Raw genomic sequence first — 13,838 nt, 5'->3', positions numbered from 1 at the left:
AAACAGTAAAAACCAAATACATATTCCCCAGTTTTATCTGAAATTCCTCCCAGTGACTTTTGCTGTTTGCACAGTAGCAGGTAAGCAAGAATTGTCTGATCCCAGTATTCTGTTTCGGTGCTGCAGAGCTTCTTTACATTGATTGTGTGGGTTATTGAAACATTAAACACATTTGAATTTCATTTGCTATAATATTGTAGCAACAAACAGCGAGATGCCCTTTGGTACATTATTTGCACTTCTTTTCAGATATCATTACTTAAATTCAGTGTACAAAGAACACATATTGTGAATTTGTGACAACCCTTGTAACCAAGGCGACAATTCTTTATTTTCTTTCTGTGTATTCACATTTGATAACCGGGAAAGTCTGAATGGACAAAAAGCCCCTTTAAAGTAGGGGCCGGGAGAACAGCCCCCCCCCCCCGCCCCCCCGACACACACACACACACACACACACACACACGCGCGCGCGCGCCATACAAAGAAGAACTATAGATTCGGTGCAGATACAATAGTAAGGGACATATTATTACTTAGTCATTCAACATACACAACACAGTTCTAAACGGAATAGGCATAACGGTGGAGGACCCCGATTTTAAACTGCGCAGAAAGGAATACAACCTTTATGAAAATACACTGAACTGTCATCCTCCCCTCTAATGTGTTCGCATTTTTCACACACGAAAGCTTGCCTGATTTAGCTTCAAGGGCTTCCAGGTTTCCCACCCAAGACCCAACCTTTATTTCTCAGCCGTACTAACTACAGTCTGTCGGAAACGAAATCTATCAAAAGTGTATTGCCAGTTTTGATTTGCATAAAATTATACACCATTAATGATGAGAGTAATATTCCATGATTTAACCATCTTAGCAGCAAAAAGTAGTTAAGGTGTTATTTCGCACAATCCAACACACGTACTTTCACCCCCATCACAAGGAAAGAGCAGGGCTTTCAATTCGCGGAGCTTGTGGTTATCCTAATTCACAATAGCTGCTTGCATTCCTGTTATTTAATGAATTGACGTCAGTGAAGTCGAGCGGTCGTCACATGATTGGTTCTATAACTAGAGGGAGCTGTCCTGGTGCTGAAGACAACAAACACTGAGAAAACCGAGGACCGAGTTATTTCTGTTCGGAGGTGTAGACTCAAGGTATGGAGTACTTAGTTACTCATGTTATTTAATCTCGGTAGACGCACTGACTGATTGCAATTTTAAATTCTTATCTTGAAATCACCTTATGTTTGTATGATATGCTGCGAGGAGTCAAGAGTTGTCAGTACGGGATATATTTAAAGTGATCCTATAAATGTTTGCTGGAGCCTACTTTTTGTGATCTTAGAGATAAATGACAACCAGGTTGACAGTAGAGAAAGGGATCAAACTGAGGAAGAATGACTGGGCAGCACAGTTTCTATTTGCACGTCACTTTCTATTTCTGGTTATGTTTAATCTGATAACACATAATTTTGCTTTTCTAAAACTGGCACAAAGTACACAACCAGAAGGCTTTATGATTTGCAAGTTGTGTCTTGTCTGAATGCGTTATATAATATGCATAGAGAAATCTTATCGTGTAATCTTTTAGCTAGGGCTTCATTATTTTAGGTGCGTAGTAAAGGCGGCACGGTTCATAGTGTTTTATTTTTTTCTGTGATAAACTGGCATTTATGCAGCATGCCACAGACCATGTGTCAAGCTATCAATTACTTGTTTTTGTAGAAGCAATAAACCTCCTACAACCCCATATAATCAGTGTATATGCGGTTTTACAAAAATGTTAGCTTCATTTGCTTACTTCCAAATTGATGTCTAATTTAAACTGTTTCTTAAATCGTTGTTAAACGGACAGCAGAGTAAAATCATGTGTAATGAACATGATATCATACTTTTTATAGTGCAAAAGATCGCATGTGGTAAGTAATTGCATAGGCAATTTTAATTGGGATTAACGGGGAAAGTAATGGCCGTCTTTAGACGTTTGCATTTTCTGTAAAAAAAAAAAAGCACATCGTAATGGATATAGCCTTAGCATAAGGACATTACTGGTACCACGAGCATAAAAAGTTAACTGATTGTCTTTTGAGGACTATAATGCTACTTACTAAAAGTAGGTTTTTTTTCCATATCTTATCTCTCTCTCTTCAGGAACGTTCAGAAAATGACAGACGCCAAACCTTGTTCACTTGGAGTGGTATTTATTATTTCCACTATGATTGGTACCTGTTGCGTTCATAGTGCTTCATTAAGACAATACAAGTTAAGTGAAAATGAACCAGATTCTAAATTTAAAAACACATACAGATTTGCCAACCCAGATATGTTAAAAGCTCTGGAATACATAGAAAGTCTCCGACAACAGACTAGAAATGGGGATATTCCAGACTATGACGACTTCGACCACATTCGGTTGTCACAGACTGTTCCTCTATATCAAAAAGTGGACGAAATGGAAGGGAGAAACACCCTAGTCAGCGAGCCAAAGGGCGCTTTTAATGAGGGAGATGCACAGTTGTTTCAAATAATGGTAGACGCCCTGAAACAAGCAGAAGAAGCCAAACCCGCAGCAAAAGGAAACAAGCCCATTAATTCTGACTACAGAGCCCAGTTTCCGAAATTTGAAATCAACAGTGACGATTATGAGACATACAAATGGCCTGAAGGAAAAAGCAAATCTTTAAAAAAGCCCAAAATCCCACATGGCAACTACAGAGACAGCCTTTACAAACGTACTAATGAAATTATAGAAGAGCAATATACTCCACAAAACATAGCAACACTGGAATCGGTGTTTAAAGAATTAAGTAGGCTATCTGAACCAATAAACCTTAAAAAGGACGGATTAGATGAGCAAAAATTATACAGGGACGACGACGAGGTAAATAAAGTGAACAACATTGCTTACGAGGATGATGAGGATGGGGGTGACTGGAATCCCGTAGAAGAAAAAATTGAAAGTCAACAAACCGAAGAAGAAGAAATTGTGAACAGCAAAGAGAAGATAGACGAAAATATGGACGATGAGATTAAAAGAGCGCTTAAGCAAAACTTCCGCGAGGAAGAGGCGCAAGAAAGAGACACCAGGCATCAAAGTTCAAATGACCTTCCAGAACTAATAAATTACTTAAAAGGGGTAATGGCCCACCTTGAAAATGGGAGGCTAAAGAATGTACAGAATGAAGATAAGAGGACTTCCAAGCCATTTGGTAATGACATGGATACTCAGTCTATATATCAGTTGATAGAACTCTCTAGGGAATTGCAAATTCCTCCTGAAGATTTAATAGACATGCTGCAGGGAGGAAACGGGAAGAAGCAAAACAGAAGTCCGGTGGCAGACAACGATTCTGCAATTCCAGGAGACGCAGAGAACATTCCAAAGCCAGACTTCGACTTTAACAGTAAAATATCCACAAAAGATAACGCTGGCAACGGATCTGAGAACCAGCCCATAGAGCTGACTGCTGAGGATGTTTTGAATCTTCTAGGTACAGATGCTTCAGTCCACAAAAGCCCAGCATACCACCTGAAACAGAACCCTTTCGGAAACGCTCTGCAACCTTTCCTGTCATCTCCAAGTAGAAGGACCAGGGGACAGTCCTTGCCAAAAAATGCTTGGATCATGGATGGCTTAGAGAAGAGACAATCTGATTACCCTCAAATAAATGACGAGGAGGGCGAACTGGCTGAGTATCTCGTTAACATGCTGGCCAAATACCCAGATGTACTTAATAAAAATCAACTGAAGCGCACACAGACATTTTCATCCAGTGAGGATTTCCAAGATGATGAACATAACGATCCGGCACTAAAAGCATATTTAAACCAAGCTGAGTCAGATAGCTTGGATAAAGCAAAGAGGTTTACGGCAGCCACAGAAGAAGGCGAGTCACCAAGTCGACATTATTTAGAAGAAGACATGTTAAGAAAGATGTTGGAATTCCTTAGCAAAGACGCGGAAGAAAATGCAGAGCGCCATACAACGTGAACAGGAAAGGATTACAGACACATTGCTTTTCTGGTGAACATAAATGTTATATTTCTTCTTAAATAACTGACACATCTAAGAAGTATATGAAATTTATCATAATTAGATACAGCTCGGAATGCTTTCCTCATTAAGTAGGTGTTTCAGTTTGCTATATTATTGCTGGTTCGCCACATGAAATAGTGAAATTATTGCTGAATGGTGGCAGAAAATGTTTTTCTTGCTTTTTTTTTTCTTTTTTTACTTAAGTTGCCTTATCACATGCCTTTTTGGTATAGATTCTAAATGTTGCACATTATATGAAATTATATTTTCATTTACAGCTGCAGCTACAATGAAAAAAAAAAACTGTAGACATTAATTAGTTTGCCTTCTGCTGTGGCCTTTGAAGTCCTTCTTATAATTTATGTAATGAAGACTACCATTAGTGTAGTTCTGAATGTAAAGCTACAACATGTGTACAAGATTAAATGAGTGCCAACATATATGTAAAGTGTTATAACATCAACATTTTTAATTTTAGTGCAAAAGCTGGAGGATATTTTCCTCAGCCTGTGATCTCATGCTCCACAATAGTGTAATATTTGTTTATGGACATAATTCTTTGTATCCTTACTAGCAAACCGCATCATCCATCTGTGGTCTAATAGTGGAGAGTCATGGCAGTATGAGTGTGGGCTACAAGTTGATATGCCAAGAATAAACATTCATGTTATTCTGTCAGGTACTGAAGATTTATGGAGAACAGTAAATCTGATTGAATATACACAAAATACAGTCTGAGTTTGTTTTGCACCGTGTTTCTGACAGTTGGTACTAGCAGTTTGCCAACAAATTAAGTATTACACTATGTATTAAATTATTAAGTTTGTTTTATTGTTTAATTTGCACATCCCTTTGTGATATTGTATTACACTGGAAAATGTATACAGGGCACAATGTACATCATTAACTTTTCATGGTCTGTATCCTGTCAAAAATGTTAGTATATTTTGTTCATAAATATATTAACTCAAACATGTCAGCAACATAGTAGTAAATTCTGCAACATTTTCATTATGCTTTTAATCAGTCTATTTTTTAATAGTGTGCGCTGTATTAAAATAAAGATGGAACATTACACTATTGTTTTCTTTATAAACATTTTCTATGATCAGAATGATCATTAATAAATTGTATTTCTTGAATAAACCCACACTGTTCTTTCTTTTCTATTTTTCTCTGAGTTAGGAGTATTTCAGTTATCCATTCCTTCATTAAGTATGTTAATGTGGCCATTCATTTACGAGTTTATGAATTGTAGCTTAATGAAGATTTGTGGTCCTTCAAACAGTATGCTGGAGAAAACAAAAAGCTACATACTGAAGTCAGAGCGGATCATGGTCAAATGGACCTTTGGCAGGCTAATGGATCACCCCTCCAACCACCACACCACCTCCACCATACCACAATTCAATTACTTAACTATCTCTCCCCAGTTACATTAAAACACTGTTCAAACCTGCCAGTGCAAATACTATTTCATCATTACTTTTACAATGATCACAGACAGTTGGATTTAATTTAAAACTTATATTTCAAAGTTTGCAATAAAACACTGACAGACTTGCTAAACAAAACACATACTTAGGGCTATATTAAGGGTGCAGAAATTCAAACAATGTGTAATGTATGTTAACAGTCTGTAACAGCTCACTTGAACCAAGTTTCCATTTTCAAGACTAGTCCAGGAGCACTGTCTGATGAAGTAACTTGGTCAGAATCACACACAAGACAAACAAAGGCTGAGAGAATCAGACTCTACCCTACAGTAATCAGCTCAGTAACAGCTACATATATCTATATATATTCATCTGAATTAAGTGCCAGATAAACTGTTGTAGACCAAACACACTAGATTTCACACCAAAAAAATTAAAATGTATTTATTATTGAGATAAAATATTAGCATTAAATTTGTAGATACCATGCTGTCTAGTTTATTCACACCCAAATAATAACACATTGTCAGCAGTTCACAAAACAAGGAAACTAAGGGTCATGCCCAAAGAACATGACTCATAAAACGATGGTGCTGTTTGCAATTGATTCTTTTATTTACACTATAACCAGTTTGGCATGCAGCAATCAATTATGCATTTACATACACACACACACACACAGCATTGAATGCTTGCTTACAGTCATATTAACAAATACATAAACAATGACCTATAAGTGTATTTCACCTTGCTGCTGAAAGAACCATGCAATGCATCCCACTGCACCCCCATGCTTTTCCAACAGCTTAGCTCAAGAATCAAAGACAATCAATCAAAATATGGAAAATCAGATTTTAAATTTTGGTCTCACATACTTAGGGGTTTACTAGCATAGTATTTTTTTGTGTTAAAAAGCATTTTCTGAAGGGTATGAATTCAGAAACTCTTATGTTTATTATTGTTTGACTGCAGTCCACAACAGTTTTCTGGAAAGTCATACATTTTACAAGGAGAAGCATTATAGATATGAGGGGAAATATCAGAAACAGTTGAGAACTATACCCTCTGAATGGTAAATGCACACACTTATACATGCACACACAAATTACAGCTATTTGTTTTATTGTGCACCCCAGGTTTCAGTTTCATATCATGCAACATGAATACATTTATAAATAATGAACCAGAAGACTATCTAATCGTGCTGCTGTCAGAACCATAGATTGCAACTCAATGCACCGTCCTTCTGCCATCCTAACTTCTTAGCTCAAGTCAGAAACAAAGACACAAAATCAGGAACATTTTTTAAATACTTTGCTTATATGCTTAGAAAGTTGCTAGCTTAACAAGCTTTGCATTAGTAAGCATTTCCCGAAGGATACAAAGTATGAAGTATACATATTTGTCATTACTTAGTGACTGCAATCTAAAATTAATTGCCAGAATACCACAAATGTGCAAGGAGTAGACCAAAATACTTCTCAAATATTTTTCACAAGAATTCATGGTAAAGCCAAAATTAAGGGGGTGGGGGATATCCAAAAAGGGGCACCTTTAAATATTTTATTGTATTGATTTGTTAACCAGGTAAACACACTGAACAAAGTACCCTATTTCAAGGGTGACCTGGAAATACTGTCTAGTTAAGTGACTTACTCAAAGTCATACAGTAGGTAAATGGAGGTGGAAGGATTCATATCCAGTACTTTTGACTACAGGAAGTAGTCTATTAACATCTCAGAGAATTAAGTGTTAGACAACTCTTATGCACATAAAAAGTAAATAGAACAATAGTTGTGGAATGGACATGCATTTTCTGAGCAATAAAAACTATGGAACTCTAAAGTCTGGAATTGTTGACTGACGGTAATCCTCAGTGATTTGCTAGAAAAAATAAACTAATAAGGGTGAGGCATAAATATGATAGAAAATCAGATGTTCTGCAAAACCAGAGGCAGATAAGAAACAGAGCACTCTAATTCAATTAAAAAGTTAACAAAACAGGTTTTGCACTAGCATGCATTTTCTGAAAAAGAACTATGCAACTCTAATGACTGACTGCAAACCTGTTACTGAAGTAATGTGTGTGTGTGTGTGTGTGTGTGTGTGTGTGTGTGTGTGTGTGTGTGTGTGTGTGTGTGTAGATATATATATATATATATATAAAGGGGTGCAAACATTTAAAAAACAAAGGTTTGCAGAGGATTAATATCTTAAACTATTAATCTATTAATGAGATGTTTCCTATAGTCAAGGGTATGAGTTTGTGCTCAAACCCTCTATTAAAAAAAACAGGACAAAGAAATGTTTACATTTTGTAATAAAACAGTGCTGTATTTTGAATATGAACCTCTACTGATGGGCATTACTGTTATCGGAATTTCAGCAAAACAAAATCAGGGCCATCTCATAAGTACTGTGCACACACACACACACACACACACACACACACACACGCACGCACGCACGCACGCACACACACACACACACACACACACACACACACACACACACACACACTTCTAATAATTGCCATTTACTGTATTTCATCCTGTCCATATTGGGTGCTAGGTGAACAGGACTGAACATTAGGTAAGCAAAAAAGACCAGGTCCATCATAAGAAGAGATGTCATCTCAATTGTGAGCAGTAAAACAGGTCCATTACAAGAAGAGAAGTGATCTTGAATGTTAAAAACAGAAAGACTGCTCTGAGGTGACTATACACACTTTGATTGGGTTTGCTGCCATTAAAAGGTTGGTTTTACTAAATCATAAAAAAAATGTGCTTTTAAACTATAGGTTCACAGATTTATAGGTTAATGCTAGGCTAGCTGCCCTTGTGGGTTATTTTACACCTAAAAGATTTCCTTTTAAAACTCAAAATAACCTATTCCATTTGGTTTCAGATTGGCCTACATGCCCCATATCTGATAATTATATATTACCCATAATGAGAATAACTGGTATGATCCCACAGATAATTTGAGGGGAGCCATGCATGGGGTAAAGTATTTAAATGCTGCCTGTGTCCATTAGTAGTACAGGGTGCAGTCCTGGAGTAATTTTTTTTGTTTCACATCCATAGAGCTAAGTTTCACTTCCATATAGACAGGGCTGAACTTTGTTTTATATGGATGGTGAGTTTGTTCCAAAGCAGCAGTATCCTCTGTTAGATATACTTACCCCTTTAGACCATTCTGTTGATGTTACATAAAAGATTTAGATCCCTGGACAAAGTATTTCTGAGACCATTTGATGTGTTGATGTGCAGTAATGACTCGGAGGATGCCTTATATACCAGACATAAATCACCTCTTAGCAGTCTGTAGGATACTGGGTACAGTGACAGAACTTTGAGTTGGTCCATGTAGGCCATGTTGTTTAGGCCTTGTATCTTGTTAGTAAGGTATCTATGTGGGATTACTTTTGTTTTAGCTCCAAGAAAGAGAAAACAGCAGACCAAGGTAACTGATGTGGGAGATATGGGTGGGACAGAGTTGACAAGTTAAGCAGATCCAGTTAATCAGGTTTAGATATGTGGGTAGGACAGATTATTTTCTGTTTGTGTGTGTGTGTGTGTGTGTGTGTGTGTGTGTGTGCGCGTGTGCATGAATGTGTTAACGTTTTTTGGTCCTTTCTTCCAGCATGAGGCCCCAGGCAGTGGCCTAAGTTACCTTGTTTTGTATTTGTCCCTGAATGAAGTCACACAGATACTACAGGTGCTTGACTGCTAGTAGATCACAGCACACTTGCTTGTTTGCTTCCATTTCTCAAAAAGCAAGTGCTCCAACTCCCACTAGCCCAATCTCCCTTTTCTTTACAGCCTCATAATACACAACCTTATAAAACTGTATAGCTGTATCAGATCCCTAACTCTAACCCTAAAAGTCCTACCCAGCACCCAACCTACGTCCTCACTCCCTTATGCTAAACCTCCACTTCTCCAACCATAGAGTCCCCAATCAATCTTTAAACCAAAACTCCAACCTGGTTCCATAAACCTAAATTCCTGGATCACTCCCTCACCTTAAAAATCCAGTCCCACTCCCTAACCCCAAAAGTCATTATGCCTAAAATCCCAGTCCACCTTCCACTCCTTCCCCATGACTGCCAAACTTACCTTTTTCAAACATCAGTAATGTGTTTGGGCAAGGAGAGGCAACTGCTTCTCAAACACATATGCATGTCTGAGCATGAGCAGCAACCTGCACAAGCTACATGTCCCTGGCTTTGAGATGGTGGTCTTCAAACTCTTGGGATTCAACTGCTTATAGTTGAACCAATTATTTCTCACAGAATTAGTCTGCCTTTTGCTTTTTCCTTTCTTGCCACTCACTAACGCATTTATTCTGTAAGTTATCCTTTTCCCCTTATCATTTCTCATGACTTTACTAGACTTTCTATGTGTGAAGCACTTCACTCTGGTTTCTCAAGTTATACTGTTTTCCCCTTCTATTATTTTTTACAACCTTATTCCTTTCCTTGGTAATCTACTTACATAGTTAGAAAAGTAAAAATCAAGTCCCCTCTTCCCTTTATCTTTTTCAAACAGTGCATACCTGTTGAATTTACATTTTTACTTATTTGAAAGTTTATTGTATCCTTCAGTAGCTTTGATCCTCTTCTTCCACCCAAACAAGTCATCTGTCTGTATACAAGCATCATTTTAGAAATGAATACTGCAGAAGAAAGGACAATATTACCTTCTTTTCCATTAGTTCTAAGCTTTGTGAATGCAATCCATTATTTATCTTTGTTTATATATTTCATAATCAGGTTAGACTGCTGGACACAAGTGTCCATTTTCAGGGGTGAACCAGGAGCACCGTTTGCTTAAGTTCCTTGCTTAAAATCAAATAGTTATAAAATGAATGTGAGAGGAATCAATCCCTGAACATTGGGTACAGTAAGTAGTTTATTAATAGCTTGGAGATTTAATTCTGTCTGCTAACAGCCAGGCAGATTTCTACTGCCTCTCTGTATTCCTTTGATTCATTCATTATACTTGCAAGGATTACTCCAGATTGTTTTTTATCTGCCACTCCCAGCTATTTACTTCTTGTCATTTGTTTCCTGAAACCCTCCTCACAAATTATAGTGTCTTGAATCTCTTTGTAATGAATCCTAGTAGCCTATCGCACAACTTATTTTTGATTCATCAGTAACTGATAACATATTTATAAACATGCTGAAAATACCAAAAGGTTAATGTGACAAACCACACCACTGTATCATGCTTCATTAGACAATTCTGTTATGGATTTCATGGAAAATAATTTTCATACAACTTTTTACTAGTTGTCACAGTGCAGACTACTCCACTTTGTATAATTTCTATGCATCAGACATATAAACATGTGAACATGAATACATTTTATTTTATCCCCAGTTCTGGTTTTTGAATTTAATGTATACAAATACATAACACAGCATGCACCATAAATACATCAGTTTAACATTCACTTTGGCAGTCTGAAAAGAGTCAATAAAGACAAATGACTATCTTGAGCACAGCACTTACAACACATGACCTGTGCAAAAGGATTTAGAGAATTTTTTTAGACGTAGACTATAGACTAGCAGGAAACATGAACATACTAAACATAAATGCCCCTAAAATAAACTGCAGTCCACTGACAACCCATTTTCTGTACTAGCACCTAAAATCTGGGAATTTATCCAATCCAGTATGAAATACATCCATTCATACCCTAAATTCCATGCACAACTGAAAACCTACTACATACATAAACAAGCACAATAAATACACCTACAACACAAGATTTACCTAAACCAATCCACAAAACCTTAGGCATATGTTACCTAACTTATCTCCCTCTTGACTTAATGTCTCCCATTATATAATCAACATCTAACTCAAATTTATAGTCTTTTTCTCTCTCTCTCTCTATACCACATATTCTTCTTACTATCCACCTTCATACCTCTTTCACCTCTAAACATCTCTCTCTCTCCTTCAGTACATGAACTAATTCTATCTGACATTCATTTTGCAATTTGTGCAGCACAGTGGTGCAGTGGTTAATGTTGTTGCCTCACAGCAAGAGGTTCTACAATTCTATTCTTGACTGGGATGCCTTCTGTGCAGAGTCTGCATGTCCTCCTTGGATTTGCATGGGTTTCTTCTGGGTATTCTGGTTTCCTCCCACATTCCAAAGACATGTATCATAAAAAGAGATACTGCCAGCTCAGCTGCCTGGAACTTTGTAAATACATGTCATTTGTGAATATCTTCATGATTTATATAAGATGTTTGTGTTACAAATGTATTACAACTGTATGTCATGTATATAGCAAACTAGGTTTGTACAGACATGTATTGAAAATATATTTTATAAAGTGCTTGTGCTTAAAATGTAACCACAGCCTGCCCTACTGGAATAGAACAGAAATGTACATGCACGGTTGTAACTGTTTAAATGTATATTTTAACAGTGGAACTGGAATACAGGAGGTTAACTTCAGAAAAATAACTGAAATTAAATTACTTTATGGCCAGGACATAAAAATATGTTATCTTTTCGTTTCAGTGCAACAGACACAATGTCTATACTGGGAGCTGTATGTATTGTCTTTAAATGTGGAGGAATGCAAATTGTTTTATGACTTACACAATCTGCAAAAAGATCTGGGGAAAAGCCCTTGGCTATATTTTTTCACAGGTAGATGCTAAATGCTCCCAGCTGCCATCAATGATTGTTTTGGGGCCTGGGAACTAGGAGTCAGGTGGCAGGCAATGATGCCATTCTGCAAGTTATGCCAGCAGTAATATTTTATATATTCATTTAAGGAGTATCTTAGAAATAGACAGCATTCTGCATTCTGTCTTGGACCTGACAACATCAGGAACCATTCACCACACCTCTTCCTTGCTCTGAGTAAGTAAGTCTAGGGAACATTATAATTCTGTTAGATATAGTCAGGTATATAGCAAAGCATACTTTTTTTCTTTATTTATTTGAGACTGTCCTGCAATGTTGTTTTAAATATTAACTTGTGCATCATGTGCTAAATTAATTAACTATATAAGATACGTGTTGTCACTATGCCCATGTTTGTTCTGAGGAAGTTGGGAGATTATTCCTGATGAAAAGTGGATTTTATTTTTTCGTACACTTCAATAAACTACTTTACATACTCTGATTTGTGCTACTGGCCGATTTGTTGTGGAACCAGGATCCGTGTTTGCTGCAGAGAGTCAGTTTTAAATATTTACTGTGGTTTTGAACTCTGATGTTACTGTAAAAATAATATTTAACATTTCAAAACCCACCAACTCAGTCTTCATAAACTACATTTATAACTCATTTAGATCTTTCATAAACTCAAACTTAGACATTAAATTATGGTGGAAACTCTTAATTCATTTCAAAATAACTAAAAACCTTCCCAACAAATTACATGAAAACATTATAAATAACTGGGAACTAAAATAATTACCTGTTGGCAAGATTGCATTAGGAACTCATCAGTCTTAAACATGCAACAAATAATAATTACCTTTGATATTCCAAATTCAGATTGGCTTATACTTCAAAGCATCTTATTTCATGCTCAAGAGTTACAAAGAATAATCAATAATTCCTCCTTTAGTTCTGAACCAAAATTAATTTCCATTATCCAATAAATGATTTATAATAATCATAATTGGTCTAATTTAACATCAGTGCTCTATAAAAACAATAATCTACAAAGTTAATCCAAAACAAAACTTCTGGAACTTTATTACTAAAGGTCATCAGATTAACTTTTCCTCTGAAAACAAAATTAATTTATTGTATTCTATTAAATTAACTTCCAATCTACAAGCTTGGAAGATTTTTTCATGGAAATTCTTATACAGGGCATTTTACACCCCCAATAGGATAGCTAAAATGGACTTTTCTAAACAATTGTTTTGTTGGAGATGTTCTTAGAATTGTAATGCTGAATGGATTCATATATTTTTTGAGTGTATCAAAATTAAATAATTCTGGGAGGAGATTGGAAATTTCCTCCAAGCTTTTTTTTCAGATTCCTTCATACTAACTAAATCCATGATTTTTCTGAATGTAACTGAAACAAATGTTATGAGCAAACATAATTTGTATCTACTATTGACTATACTAGCAATTGCTAGAAAATGTATTACAAGAAAATGGAAAACTTCATCTGAACCCAACTTTTAAGAATTTATGACTCTACTAGAAGAAACAATATATTTGGAAACAAGGGTAAAAGAAACAAGAATCTTCCCTAATAAATGGATCAACAATCCTTGGAAGAAAGTTTTTTTCTCTCATTGAGACTTTAAAGATCTCCACATCTTCTTAGTACTTGGAGAAAATACACTGATATTTTTG

General features: G+C 36.3%; 1 protein-coding gene across 1 annotated transcript; it reads left to right on the top strand.

Moving 5' to 3' along the window:
• The first annotated feature begins 1,051 nt into the window (after positions 1–1,051).
• On the top strand, positions 1,052–5,184 carry SCG2 (secretogranin II). The gene is made up of 2 exons (XM_044070283.1): positions 1,052–1,157; positions 2,154–5,184. The coding sequence occupies exon 2, from the start codon at positions 2,167–2,169 to the stop codon at positions 3,991–3,993; it is 1,827 nt and encodes a 608-aa protein (XP_043926218.1). The 5' UTR covers positions 1,052–1,157; positions 2,154–2,166; the 3' UTR covers positions 3,994–5,184.
• Positions 5,185–13,838: the final 8,654 nt, after the last annotated feature.

Source organism: Protopterus annectens, chromosome 4.part1 (genome assembly GCF_019279795.1).
Source record: "Protopterus annectens isolate FY-2018-M chromosome 4.part1, PAN1.0, whole genome shotgun sequence".
Classification (NCBI taxonomy): domain Eukaryota; kingdom Metazoa; phylum Chordata; order Ceratodontiformes; family Protopteridae; genus Protopterus; species Protopterus annectens.
This window is presented reverse-complemented; position numbering and strand designations above follow the sequence as displayed.

Coding starts and splice junctions, on each gene's coding strand:
- SCG2 (XM_044070283.1), top strand. CDS start 2,167: ATGACAGACGCCAAACCTTGTTCACTTGGAGTGGTATTTATTATTTCC.